The sequence below is a fragment of the Impatiens glandulifera genome, chromosome 4, assembly GCF_907164915.1.
Source record: "Impatiens glandulifera chromosome 4, dImpGla2.1, whole genome shotgun sequence".
NCBI classification, from domain to species: Eukaryota; Viridiplantae; Streptophyta; class Magnoliopsida; order Ericales; family Balsaminaceae; genus Impatiens; species Impatiens glandulifera.
The window spans coordinates 59,401,085-59,416,303 of NC_061865.1; the positions used below are offsets into that span (position 1 = coordinate 59,401,085).

Below are 15,219 nucleotides of genomic sequence, written 5' to 3' on the forward strand. Positions count from 1 at the left end.
TAGTAACCTTATAAATTCCAACATATACTACTCTAATTTTAATCATTGATGCTCATTGAACAATGTAGAAGAGGATGGGAGAGGACAAGGAGCGATATGATTATATGAAACGAAGAAATACATGATCAACAAAGAGAAACTTATCTCAATAAAAACTTTGATTTTGATCGTGAAGATTTTATCAGCTAAAGGACCAGAATAAAGCTAAGAATGTTACTAAATCAAAGGCCTAGAAGAGATCTCATAGGAAAAATATGTGGGTTACATTATTTAGGAATGCAAATAAAATATCTCCTATTACTTTATAAGAAATAGAAAAATTTTAAGTAGTTATGAACGGTTTAGACCACCAAGTTGAAAATTTTGAAAACTCAGTCCTTTTCAACGGTTAAATTCATTTTTTTATTCCTATAGAATAAACTAGGACATGGAAAAGGGATCAAATTATTTGAGCTATTCCAACTTTATTGAGAAAAAAAAATCTCTAGGAAAGCTGGTAAAGCCTAGATACTAATTAACAAATTAAATAAGATTATTGAAGCTAAATGGATGAAATATAGGGTTAGAATTAGGATTTTTGTAATTAGCTTTATCAAAAATTAAGGCCCACATAGATATATGCTGTTGATCTTGTAGTGCAGTATATCAACATGATGGGTCTTAATTAGTGTCTTAGTCTACCTATTATTATAAGTGCTTAATTTATTTTAATATTCATTATTTCTATCATAATCTTCTCCATCTTATATAAACTGATCTTGCCAATTCTACTAATACTACTACTTAACAAGCAACCCATCTTCAAATCCTATAAGCTATATATCATGTCCACTAGAGGAAGCACATCGAGTTCATCAACCCTAACCGAAGATCAGATCAAAGATCTCGTCTTTCAACTACGAAAAAAACTCGGGTTTTTAGAATATTCCCACCCTTCGAGCTACAATTCTAAGGTACTTATGTCATCCATCTTAATTTAGTTATAATGCATAAATATTTATAAACAAATACATATATATTTCTTTATTAACTATTATTTTCTTCATTTTGACCTCACTACATAGTAATTGAATAATAGAGTTCTTATTTTTTCTTCTCCTTTTTAGTTATGTTTTAATATTTAATTCATGAACTAATCAAGTTTTATTTAAATTTGTTATTTTAAACTAGGTTGAAGCTTCTAAAATTCTTAAAGAAATATGTAGTCACATAAAGAGACTGCACAAAGAGGTGGATGATATGAGCGAAAGACTTTCTCAACTTATGAGTTCAATGGATTGTGATACACTCGATTTGGAAAACCTCTTAATCAAAACCCTTATGAAAAAATAATGTAGTTTTGTGTGCATGCAGTTGTGCACCAACGCATGGGTGAAATGGAAATGTCAACGCGTGCATGTTTTTATTCATTCGTGCAAACCATTTTCATGTTTTTTTTGTACTTGATTTGTATTGCTCGATTATTGTAATGTCATTTGAAGAATTATTGTTTGATTACTATATATTTTTTGAGTCACTCATTAAAATAATACTCATTTTCACTTGTCACGATAGTTTTTTTAACTTGTAAAATAACAAGAAAGGAAATAATAGTTCTCCGAAAGACGTGAAACACGAGTGATGATGGTGTCTGGTTCATCCTCAAGGCGAGAAGGAATAAAGAATCGGCCAATATGTAAAAAGGTTCAATTTGAAATATAAGGTTATTACATCGATCGGTTTTAATTTTGATTTTAATAATATCCGGGACTCAGAGTTTTATTTATTTGTATTTTATTATTAATATTTAAACACAACATATTTATAGAAAGAAAAAACAAATACAGAAGACAATTAGCTAGGTAGCTGGTGTCATTTAGATATTTGTAATTATAACATTCAAACCCCAATGATAAGCAACATTAATCAATAAGGTCTTATAGTAAAGAAAGTGTACCAAAACTCAACCACTTTTGACATTATTTTACAACCAAAATATCCTAGAACTAGCTAGAATGGGCATATAAATATTTTAATATGTAGATATATATAATCAAAAAGTCAGAAATGAAAGTAAGGAGATTGAAATTAATGATTTGAAAAAATCATGTATTTAATAAGAATTGAACATGATAAAATATATGCACTTTATATTAAAAAAAAGCACAAGAAAACTAATACTAATCTATTATTATTTTAAAAAATGAATAGGATATATTAAAGTTTTAATAGTAATTTTGTTTTGAATTGAACTTAAATGGACTTATAAAAATTCGCTCATGCTTTCACTGGTTTTGTTATTGCAGGAGTAATTTATTTTTTTTAAGTAAGGTGACACCCGCGATTATCATGACCATCCGTTTCCATTCAAAACATTTTCGATAAGAATTAAACTCGTGACATTTTGGTCTCTTAAGCCGACCGTTTACATCGGGTCATTCTGGTGGGATAAAAAAAGTAATTCATGATAATAAATAAATAATATAATTAATGTATATATTCTTACAACATTATTTGTAAATTTCTTATTTCACAAAAGAATGGGTGTTTTTGGGTCCAATAGTGGTTTAATGAGCATGGCTAAATTGGGTCAACATTATATTTATCTCTAATGCTTTGTTATACACTTAATTAATAGCTTATTTTGGTTTTCTCTAATGACCTCTTAATTCTTATATTGTTAAAAGGAATAACTAACTATAACTTTTCAATTGATATGGGCCTAGGCCTATGTTTCAAAATAGTTTGCCCAAACTTTAAATATACAAATATTTAAATTTTAAAGGTCTAAACACAATTATTTTAAGTACTATATACCTCCCAATTCCCATCGGGCCACTATTATCGGCATAGCTATGAAGGACTATATAAGAATATTAAATAGTAAATCAAAATTTGAATATTAAATAAAATGAACATCTTTTTATAAAAAAATAAATTACAAAATAATATCAACAGAACAAAAAACAGTTAGGCATATTTGCAATAATCTAAATACTAATACAAAGATCAAACAATCTTATAAATGTTACTTCAAATATTATTTTTAGTTTTTTCTAAAATTTAAAAATAAAGTGTCGACTCTTCATTTTATTCGAAGTGACTTTCATTAAATGATAAATGGTTTTGTAATGATAAGTTATGAATTAGAAAAAGACAAACAAATTAATCAAATGGTGTCAGAAAAATCTCTATCAAATATTATGAGTGACAATAAAAATTGTTCGTGACCGATGGTTAAGAAGCAACGCCAAAAAATATTTTGTTAAGTGATAATTGATCATTTACCTATATGGTCAAAAGAATGAGAAACTAATAAAAATAATGGGAAGATATCTTTAAAATGGTTTCCGACTAAAAAATCTGTTTCAGTGACTCTTTACTGAAGAAATGAAAAACAACTCCAGATTTGGTAACTTAATCTCGTTTACTGCTAAGAAAAAGATGGACACGGACTCGAAAAAGATCATCGAAACAATCAGAGGGTATGAATCATAGATAGGGATGGCAAAAGTTCGGGTTTTGAGGGACCCGAACCGAACCCGAACCGAACCGGACCCGATTCTGCCCCGAAAAAATGGTTTCACGATTTACCCGAATCTGGTCGGTTCCGACCCGACGGGTACCCGACCCGTTTAAAAAATAATCCCAGATTTTTTAATTTTTTTAATTTCTTTTATATAATTAATAATTTAATATTTATTTTTGTTTATTAGTAAAAAAAATAATTTTCAATTTATTGTTTTAAATTGTTTTGGTTGATGGTATATGTATGAGAGAATATTTTATTTTTATTAGATATATTTTTAAATTTCAGTTTATCACAAATTCTATCTATGTAGGTATGACAAATTTTCTGGTATGAAATAATTATTTTAACCGGAACCAAATTGCACCCGATATCGGGTTGAAAAATTGAGTATTCAAATAATTCGTATTTTTCGTCCGACTGATACCCGGCCTAATTTAAGAACCAAATATTTATAAAAAATCATTTGCTTAAAAAGATATATTTTATAATTTTGAACTAAATTTGTATAGCTTTATAAAGTTTAGAATTTTTTACTTCTTAAATATTATTTTTAACCCTTTAATAAATAATTATTTTTTAATAAATATAATATAATTATTATAATATTTGATATTATTAAAAAAGTTTAATTTAATTTCATAAAATATTTAAATAAGGAGAATTATATCTATAATATTAAAATTATATTATTTTTAAAGAGTAATAAAAAAATATTACTATCAAACTTAAATTTTGAATTATTAAAGGATTAAAAAAATACAAAATTAAATATAATTTAATTTAATTATAAAATTGTAAACTTTCAATACAACTTTATTATTATATTTAAAAGAATATAAAATTGTAAATCTAATTAAATCAAACATGAAATGAATAAATAAAGAATTTGGTCAATTTTTCTTACCGACGTACTCTCTCTAGGCTCTAAGGCATTTTTCTTCAACAATGACGGTCTCTGTCTTCTTTGAGCTGGAAGAATCGAAACAGAAGTCGTCGGAACCGAAACGATACAGGAGGAACCGAAACAATTTCTTTTAATTATCGGTCTAGGTTCGGGTCTCGGTTCTTCTGTCGGGTACCCGAAACCGAACTATTCTAACCCGAAATAGTCCCGAACCGAAATGCAAAAAAAATACCCGAACCGATCGATCAGTTCGGTTCCTTCGGGTACGCGAACCGTCGGGACACAGTTGCCATGCCTAATCATAGACCCATCAACCGATAATATTATTTAAAATTAAAATTTTGATTCAGTTAAACGAAATGTTGAATCAAACAATATACAACATCAACTCAAATCATGAATTCATGAAATAAAAACGAGACATTCATTCTCTTATGAAAAAAAATGAACTTTTCATTTATCAGTGACCCGAGCATGTAGTTTTGTTTTTTTTGGATATTTTTTTAATAAATTTGTACATGACTGAGAGAGCAGGCTTTAATATATTTCTAATTATAAACAAACTAAAATCTTAGTAAGGGTATATATAAATTTATTTGACAAAAGAAAATTTCTTTTTTTTTACTAAGAAATAAAAAATGATACTCCTAGATTAATGTACACAATTATTTAGAAAAAAAAAAAACAAAAAACATGTTGTATGTTGTAGTAGAATTTGGCGCTTTTCATTTCGGCAAATTAAATGAATAGATACCTCAAAAATTGAAAACAAAAATGGGTGGACCAGAAAAATAATTGATCCTCAAATTTGTTTGTTAGCAATTATTTTTAAGGAGAGAGATTATTTTGTAATCTATATATTAATATTGTGACTTATCTATACTTAAAAATTATACTAGCAAACAATATGAGAGTTAATCACATCATTACAATCATTTTTAAATTTGACAAATTAAAAAATGTAACTTATTTTGTTTATATAAATGAGAAAGTGTAATTGAATTAATTAAAAAAATGATTAAAAAAATTAATAAATTGAATTATTTAAAAAAATAAGTTGATTTTTTCTTTAAAAACAATAAACCAACATCAAACTATAGGCAATCATGTCATATTAATAATCAGATAAACATCCACTACTTTATATATATATATACTAAATAAATATTTGTTTGTTTTTTATTATTTAACCACGTAGTTAGTTACACTTTATATCTAATAAATTAAAGTTATTATTGATTTCTAAAACAAGATTTATATTTTTATGTGACTTAGTAAACTTCGTTTAAATAATTCGAAATTCCGAATAATTATGTAGTTATATAAAATAAACTTATGAAAGAAGGTTATTTTATATTATATTTATTTTTATATTTAATTGGGTTTAGTTTAATATATTATTTATTTTAAGATTCGCAATCTCAAAAGATTATACAATTTATTCTTTCACTTGCCCACTTTGAAAATCATATATTACTTTATTTTTCGTCCCAAGATTCATACTCAAAATTTAATTTTGCCCCTATATCTTAAATATGTCAAGTTAAGATCACTAACTTGTAAAATTGAACCCACTTTATCCTCTTCCAACCAAGAGTATTTATGGGATTTTCTATGGAACTCTTGACAAAAATAATCAATAATTTTTCCTTAAATTAAACTTATTAAAAATTTTAATCCAATTATTTGAAATAATACATACATAACTTGAATATTCCTAAATTTATAAAAAGAAATTTATCTTCAAATATAAACCATTTAAAAAAGAAACTTCCTAATCTTGATAAAAATAATTTTTATTTTTATATCATGATTTATTCTTTGTAGAAAGTTGACACAATAGGTCTCTTACTTATCACTTTCATTAAAAAAATTTAAGTCATAATTGAGTTTGAGAAAAAAAAATATTATTTTTTTGAAGAATTGTCATTTGGATAAAATATTTGATATAAAAAATATTAACATTTTTTTTCATATAAATGCAAGACCAAACAAATATTTGCAAATGACAACAAAACATATATAAATTGATATAAGGTCCATCTAGTCAAATTGAAATTAACAAACTTGTGGTTTCAATCCAATATAGGTTTTTAGGGCGGTTTTTCTTCGATTGGTTTACCGGGATGATATATATGTTCATGTCTCGATCGCACCAAATTCTTATCCGAACACTAATAAATATAATTAAATATATAAAATTATCAATAATTATATTTTTCATATTTTATAATAATTTTTTTTATAATAATATTTAATTTAAATATAAATAACATAAAAAAAATGTTTATATATTTATGATAGTGTTTTTTTCTTTTTAAAAAATATGGTAGGATAGTTCTGCTGGAATTTTTCGAAATCGAACAAAACAAAACTTAATAACAGTTCTTCTTGTCCTGAATCTCATTTTTGTAAATTATTTTGCTAATATATTCTTTTAAACTAATTGATATGTTTAAGAAAAATTCATCCACATCATCTTTGCTACAAATTATACATAAAAACTTGACCTAATTAGTTAAATTTCACAATTTAATCTAAATTTAAGAATAAGATCCTTAACTTAAAATATAGATATAACTTAAAGACCTAAAAGAGAATATTGAACAAGCAATAATAGTGTGTTACAGATAAATTCTTGAATTCGCATCAATTTTCATTGAACGTTTAATCCTATTTCAATGGCTTCTCTCTTCCATCTTCCAAACGACGCACAAATTATATAATATTCTCTTTCAATCGCTCTCAATCCTGTTCTAGTGTCCATTACTCTGTACACAGATGTCATCTCTCCAAAAAATTTGACCTAATTTGGCCCTTCCATCAGCGAGCAATCCCGTATTCAATCTTACTTCCAGATTGTTGCTTCTTCTTCCGGTAATTTCTATTCCATTCCATCATTATAAGCCGATTTCATTTCATTCCGCTGAATGCGTGTAGTTTTTCTGAGAATCTATAGATAGATCTAGATTTAGTTCCTTTTAACAGATCGATTTTGTGAAAAGAGAGATGGATTCCATATCCGATCAAGCTTTAAATGATGTGAAGAATGGAGTAAGCATAACTAGTGCAGTTATGCCATTATTGAAACTTCTATCACTAACAATGTTAGGTTTGATTCTAGCTCATCCGAAAACTCAAATCATACCTAGAGCAACTTTTAAGATCTTAAGCAAGCTCGTTTTCGCTATTTTCCTTCCCTGCACAATCTTCTTCCATTTAGGTGAATCCATAACTCTGAGTAACTTCCTTCTATGGTGGTTTATCCCTGTTAATGTCTTCATCAGTACAGCCTTCGGCTGTGTTCTAGGTTATCTAGTGGCGAAAATCTGCCGTCCGCCACCTGAATTTGTTAGATTCACGATTATCTTCACTGCGTTTGGTAACACAGGGAATCTCCCTTTGGCGATTGTTGGATCTGTTTGTCATAGTCCGGACACTCCTTTTGGTCCGAATTGTCATCGAACTGGTGTCGCTTATGTTTCGTTTGCGCAGTGGGTGGCGGTTCTTTTAGTTTATACTATAGTTTATCATATGATGGAACCGCCATTGGAATACTATGAGGAAGTTGATGAAGGTAACGAGATTGTTGGTATTCAAAACAATCAAGAACATTTGAGTAGGCCTCTTCTTCTTGAAGCAGAGTGGCCAGGAATGGATGAGAAAGAAACAGAGCATTGTAAGACTCCACTTATAGCTCGTGTTTTCGCAATTTCAGAACATTCATCTCATAATCACGATTCTGATTCGGATTCTGTTGAATTGGAGGAAGGAGGTAGTAATCCGACAGCTCCCCTCAAGTCGATAAGATGCTTGGCCGAGCCAAGGGTAGTTAGGAAAATGAGAGCTGTAGCCAAACAAACTCCGATCAAACACATACTTCAACCTCCAACAATCGCGACCCTTTTGGCATTAATAGTGGGAATGGTTCCTCCTTTGAAAACATTCGCATTTGGCGATGATGCCCCGCTAGGTTTTATCACTGATAGTTTGGAAATATTGGCAGAGGCAATGGTTCCTTCGGTTATGCTCATTTTGGGTGGAATGTTGGCTGAAGGACCGAATGATTCGAGGCTCGGTTTGAGGACTACAATTGGAGTAACCGTGGCTAGGTTATTTGTGCTTCCTTTGATTGGAATGGGAGTTGTTGGATTGGCTGATAAGATGAATATATTGATTGCGGGAGATCAGATGTTTAGGTTTGTGATTTTGTTGCAGTATACTTGTCCGAGTGCGATTCTGTTTGGTGCTATCTCGAGTTTGAGAGGTTACGCGGTTAGTGAAGCGTCGGCATTGCTGTTTTGGCAGCATATTGTTGCTTTGTTCTCGATTTCTTTGTATATGATTGTTTACTTTAGGTTTCTTCTATCTTATGAATGATAATTGTTTTTTTATTTCAATGTCACATTATTGGATCGATATATATAAAACATCGGTTATTGAATGTTTTATTCTACATTGGTTATATCTGATTCGAATATTTTTATTAGACGAGATAATGTTTAAATATAACTTCAGTATATATGTAACAAATTTAACAACCTTTTTTTGAATAAACATTTTTCATTGTTTTCAAATAAAAGCAAATTTTTTAAATGGTGTAAAGTCTTGACCATAAGCTGGATCTAGAAACACTTGCTAAATATAATTTATTCCAAATATAGTTGTGCAGGCATGATTTTTGTATTCCATGTATTTTCAAATAAAACCAATTCAAATAAAACCAATTAGAAAATCACTAACTGACGCACACAAAAGAAAAAAAAAGGTGAAAGTTAATGAAGACAAACATGGAGAAAAGGTTAGTTTTTTTGTGAGCTACGATGATAAGTTGTTTGAATCCGTGACCTAATAATATTGTTAAAATATATAACTAACTAGATTACTTTTGTTAATATAATTTATTTTTATATTTGGTGAGCTCAATAGCCGCCACTCTAACAAGCCAACTTCGTTCATAGTTTCGCTACCCGTGGTTCCTATGCCGCCACCTTTCCAAGTCCTTTTATTTTAGTGTTTCAACCCGAAGCGATAGCTTAACGCTAGTTTAGTGGATAAGATGGTTGTACTCCAACTCACTCAAGAATGGGACAACAATAGTACGTAGGCAAGCTCGTTTTGATCTTGGGCGCATACATTGTAATCCTGAAGCACCACCGTTGTATAAGAAACAAAAATAAGAATTTTTTTTTTTTCTGTCGAAGACACCCGAAATTTCATAATCCACCTGCAAAATTTAGTATATCATCAGTAAAAAAATTTAGCAAGAACATAATTCACAATTTTAACATTCTATCCAAATATCAATAGTCAATAGAATACCAATGAGCTTATATATTGTTTGAGACTTGAAAACTAGTTCTTGGTTTGGATCAAGAAGAGTGTTGAAATTAGGCTAGATAATCTTTGTGGTTCTATATCACTTTCTCATCATTCCAAAAATATTAGAGCGAAAATGAAAATGTATTTTTACTCGAAATTAGATTGTTTTTATTTTTTTAGTGTTTTTATTCGAATTTAGATTGTTATTATTTTGTAGTGCTCAAACTCAAATTATACATTGTAACTTTAATATATTTAATTCTTTAACACTTTTCTAGTATGTTATAACTATTTTTTTAAGTTCATATATATTAAAAATGATAAAATCCGTTTAAACGCAGCGACAAACAATGAAATAAAAAAATAAAAAACGTTAATCAATAAGTTATCGAGCTCGTAAATTCTCTAAAAGAACAACGAATTCTACTAACTCTGAAAAACGAATTTAAAAAAACATCATAATAATAACATTACGAAACATCATAATAAAACATCACAATTCTCGAAACTTAGTATAAAGTGAAACATCACAAATTCTCGAAACTTAGTATAAAGTGTCGATTTCGAGAATTGGACTGACCCAACCAAAGTCATAATTAAACTTATCATAAATAAAACTGTGATTAGTTAATAATATATTTTTTCCCAAATCAAATAAAAATATATTATTTATATTAAATTAGACTTTGAAATAGGGCACATCTACATAAAGATAAAGAAATCCCCATTTTCCTTATCTTCATAAAAAAAAATGGATTCCATTAACATTGCTAAAGGCTATGGCAAAGTAAGCTCTCTAGAAAACCCCACCGCCACCACCCATCACCACCGTCAAAACGCTCCATCCGCTTGCCGTAAACGCCTAATCGCCATCGTAATCGCCTCCATTATCATCCTCTCCATAGTAATCGCCGCCGCCGTCGTCGCCCTAATCCACGAATCCATCACCGAAGGCCCCGAAGAAGATGAACAACCAAAAAACTCCCCAAACCCATCAAATTCCGACTCGATCCACACCGTATGTACCTTCACCCAATTCCCCGATTCATGTTTCAAATCCATATCAAATCTCTCAATTACACCCACACAGAAATTCGATCCAGAAATCATCTACAGTTTATCCCTAAAAGCCGCGATCGAAGAACTCGTTAACCTAACTTCGTTTCCCAATACTCTGATTCATAAATACAATCGCACAGAACCGAAAACCGTTTCTGCGTTGAATGATTGCGTTGAGTTGTTCGCCGATGGGTTGAGTCAACTCAGGAACTCGGAAGAAGCGATGAAAGGAAATAATGGAACGGCGATTGCGATGACTGAGTTGGCGATGGAGAATATGAAGACGTGGACTAGTGCGGCGATGACGGATTTGGACACGTGTATTGATGGATTGGAGGAGATGGAATCGACGGTGGTGGATGAAGTTAAAATGAGGGTGCAGAAATCTAAGGAGTATATGAGTAACAGCTTAGCAATTCTCTCAAATATGAAGGCTATTCTGGACAGGTTTCATCTCAAGTTGCATTAATTATTTAATAATAAAAAAGTTTTTTTTTAAAAAAATGATGAGAATATTTTATTAGGATATATTAAATGTTGTGTTATTTATTTACTATATTGTCCTTAACTTGTTTGTTTGTATAATGTTTTGTTGAGTAAAAAATGGATGGTGTTTCATGTTTGGACAATTTATTTGAATATTTTAATTATATGAATTTGTGATGTTTTTTAATTGATTATCTAATTGTAACCACTTTAGGAATTTTATTAGTTTAAATATTTATTTATATAATTACTACGTTTGATTCCTCAGCATGTTCAAAATCAGGGTATTTGAAAGTTGTTTGTTACGAGGGTTAAATATTACATTCTCGTTTTTTTATTAATTTGTCGTTTTTAAATAAAATTATATTTATAGACATTTTGAATGTATTGTTTTTGAGATGTATAAAATTGTTTTGAATGGATAACTAGAAAAAATGTAATTTGAGAAATATTGGATAAAATTTGAATAGAGATAAATTTTATATTTATTTTAAAACTATATATATATATATAGTATACCAATTTAGACATATTTGAAAAAGAAAGAAAAGATAATTTGCATTTTGTTTTTATGGTAATTAATTAAAAATAAAATATATTAAAATAAGAATACTGAGTTTATTCTTGAATGACTTTATAAACAAGCTATATTCGTAGGAAAATATTTAGTTATCAGTGTATGAGGGAAAATATAATATAAACGTGTAAGAAATACTCATCTCTCTTGTGATAAATTTTAGATTTAACAATTTTACTCAATTATATGTGAACATTAAATATAAGTTTATGGTGAAGTTGGTTATCACATTAGTCGATATTTTTTTGTCTTTTGGGAGCAAATAATTGGTTGCCGAGGTATGAGGTATGAATTTGTATAAACACTCTTATCTCTTATGTGATAAATCTTACATTCAATTATGAAACAATTTTATTCATTAATTTATATGTGGACATGAAATACAAATACAGATTTTGTGATGTAGTGGGTTATCACATCTAACACACTAAATGTCTCTAATTCGAATTCGCGTAAAGTCATTTTGTCCTTAGAGGGAAAAAATTGGCTGATGAAATATAGGTTTCGTGGTGTACTTGGTTATCACGTCAGTCTAACACATTAAAGGTCTCTGGTTTGAGTCCAAACAAAATTAATTTGTATTTTGAGGGCAAAGAATGAACTTGTAGAGAATATACAACTCTCTTATGTGATAAATCTCAATACACCGACTACATTATTTTATTCACTTAAATGTAGACATTAAATATAGGTTTTGTTGTGTATTTGGTTATCACATGTTTAACACTTAAAAGGTCTCCTATTCGAGTACATGCGCAGCCATTTTGTCTTTTTTGGGCAAGAATTGGTTGAGGTGATATGAACTTGTAGAAAATATACCACTCTCCTCATATGTGATAAATCTCAATACAACTACACTATCTTTTCATTTATATGTGGACATTAAATATAGGTTCCGTGGTGTATAATTATATTTTGATTTAATTTTTAAAAATTATGTTTATGTAATCAAATAAATATTAAATTTATTTATTTTCTTATAAATATTATATAATATATATTTTTAAATTTATGAATATTATTTTGGTATATCTTATTATACTAAAATATTAAAATCCGTACTAATAATTTCGGTATTAGATCTTATTTTTTTCGGTATACCGAAAAAATTGATATTCTCGATATATTGCGGTACAATATTTTTGATGTACCTATAATATTGGTAATTTTTCTCACATGAAAAAATAGTAACTTAGTGAAAAAATTTAAAAAAAAAATGAATGAATTTAATTTATTTTTTATGGTTTTAATTTTGGAAGGAGTGCATGAGTAACAGCTTCGCAATTCTCTCAAACATGCCGGCTATTAGTATATAATTTGATAATAATTTGTATTATTTCTTTTTTGATAATATTAGGCTATAAATGTTGTGGTATTTACTATATTGTCCTTAACTTGTTTGTTTGTATAATGTTTTGTTGAGTAAAAAAATGGGTGTTGTTGGACAATTTAAATTTTTTAATTATATGAATTTTTTTTAACTGATTATTTAATTGTAACCACTTTAGGAATTTTATCAGTTTAAATATTTATTTATACAATTACTAGATTTGATTCATCCATCTGTTAAAAATTAAAAATCAGGTTATTTGAAATTGGTTTGTTTCTAGTGTGAAATATATGATTAGTGAACACTTAAACCGAATTCAAACTTAAATCCTTTTACCGATCAAATTTAAATTGAAAAACATATAATTCTTTGGACATATTTAATATAATAAAATAATCTCTTTTTTTTCAATTAACTGAAATTAACTAATCAATTTGAACATTTAGAATATTTATATATATATATATATTTAAAAAGTTTGTTTAAATTTATTTATTGCTTTTATTTATTTATTTTTTCTTTTAAAACGGACCAGAACTTTTATTATCTTTCAGCGTAAAGAAGGTCGAAACTAGGCCTGGTTGAGACCTTAGAATATTGATTACATTTCAAAAAAAAAAAAAGAGGCTTAATGATAGCTGGTTTGAATTGGGCCTGGACTTTAAACTAGTTCTCGGATAAATATAATCTTCAATATGCATCTCTACATATATTAGTTCACCAAAAACATAATTTATATCATAAAGATACAATTTAAGAACAATTTTTTTATCATAAATAATCCTTGGTATGAAATTCGGAGAGGAGCTTTTTCTTTTAAAAAATGGTTCAAATGTGAAGAATATAACTCGATACGATATGAATTTTCACGTTACTTTTAAAAAGTTAATATGATTTTACACTTCAATTTAAGGTTTTAGGAAAAATCGAAACTGATCGGATCTTAAATAAGACTACTGACATTATAGTTATACGATTGAATTAAAAAAATGGGACAACGGATTAAGTATGTAACCCGCAAACATACTTAACTATTTAACCAGACGCATAATTTGCCGTCTGACCGGCTCGAAACCAAGAGCTTAGGGTTAATATCCATCTCTTATTGTCACAAAGCTAGAAGAGGGAATTTAAACGATTGAATTAAGCCTGAAACATAATTAAATCAAACTAATAATTTTTATTACTCATAATCATGCCGATTACACTGCAAAAATAATATTAGACTAATTTGTGTCTAATAGTTAAAGTAGAAATTATATTTAAAATAGTTATAAACCAACTATACAGTTTTTTTTTATGTTTGAATTATGTAATTAGAAAATATAATTATAATCAATTAGGTTTCGTGGTGTAGTTGGTTATCACGTCAGTCTAACACACTGAAGGTCTCCGGTTCGAACCCGGGCGAAGCCATTTTTTTGTTATAAAGATTAGTCACACCTATATGATGAATCTTACATTCATCTACAACAAGTAGGTTTCGTGGTGTAGTTGGTTATCACGTCAGTCTAACTGTTTTTTTGTCTTTTGGGGTGTGATGAATCTTACATTCCACTACAATACCATTTTGTTCACTTATATGTGGACCAAATATATATAAATATGAACTTATAAAAAGACTAATCTATCTAATGTGATTAATCTTATATTCAATGACGACACCATTTTTTTAACTTATATGTTAAAAAGATATATAAGTTTTGTAACCCGGGCGAAGCCAATTTTTTTTGTCTTTTGGGACAAATTGGTTAACAAGATATTAAAAAGACTTATACTCCTATGTGATGAATCTTACATTCAACTACAACACCATTTTGTTCACTTATATGTGGACCAAATATATATAAATATGAACTTATAGAAAGACTAATCTATCTCATGTGATTAATCTTACATTTAATGGCGACACAATTTTGTTCACTGATATGTTAAAAGGATATATAAGTTTTGTGGTGTAGTTGATTCTAACACATTAATGGTCTCCAATTCCAGTCTAGGCGAAGCCATTTTATATGTTTTGTCATTTT

The 15,219-nt window shown here is 28.5% G+C and overlaps 2 protein-coding genes and 1 non-coding gene across 3 annotated transcripts; all 3 read left to right on the forward strand.

Annotated features, from left to right (window-relative positions):
• Positions 1–7,082: 7,082 nt before the first annotated feature.
• LOC124934276 (protein PIN-LIKES 2) lies at positions 7,083–8,871 on the forward strand. The gene has a single exon (XM_047474781.1). The coding sequence runs from the start codon at positions 7,425–7,427 to the stop codon at positions 8,793–8,795; it is 1,371 nt and encodes a 456-aa protein (XP_047330737.1). The 5' UTR covers positions 7,083–7,424; the 3' UTR covers positions 8,796–8,871.
• Positions 8,872–10,449: 1,578 nt separating this feature from the next.
• LOC124936084 (pectinesterase 3) lies at positions 10,450–11,465 on the forward strand. Its single transcript, XM_047476543.1, has one exon. It carries the CDS (start codon positions 10,489–10,491, stop codon positions 11,263–11,265), a length of 777 nt encoding a protein of 258 aa, XP_047332499.1. The 5' UTR covers positions 10,450–10,488; the 3' UTR covers positions 11,266–11,465.
• Positions 11,466–14,531: 3,066 nt separating this feature from the next.
• TRNAV-AAC lies at positions 14,532–14,605 on the forward strand. The gene has a single exon. It is a non-coding gene; the product is annotated as a tRNA-Val (tRNA).
• Positions 14,606–15,219: the final 614 nt, after the last annotated feature.

Bases quoted from the DNA above. Each gene is read 5' to 3' on its own strand.
- LOC124934276 (XM_047474781.1), top strand. From the start codon at position 7,425: ATGGATTCCATATCCGATCAAGCTTTAAATGATGTGAAGAATGGAGTA.
- LOC124936084 (XM_047476543.1), top strand. From the start codon at position 10,489: ATGGATTCCATTAACATTGCTAAAGGCTATGGCAAAGTAAGCTCTCTA.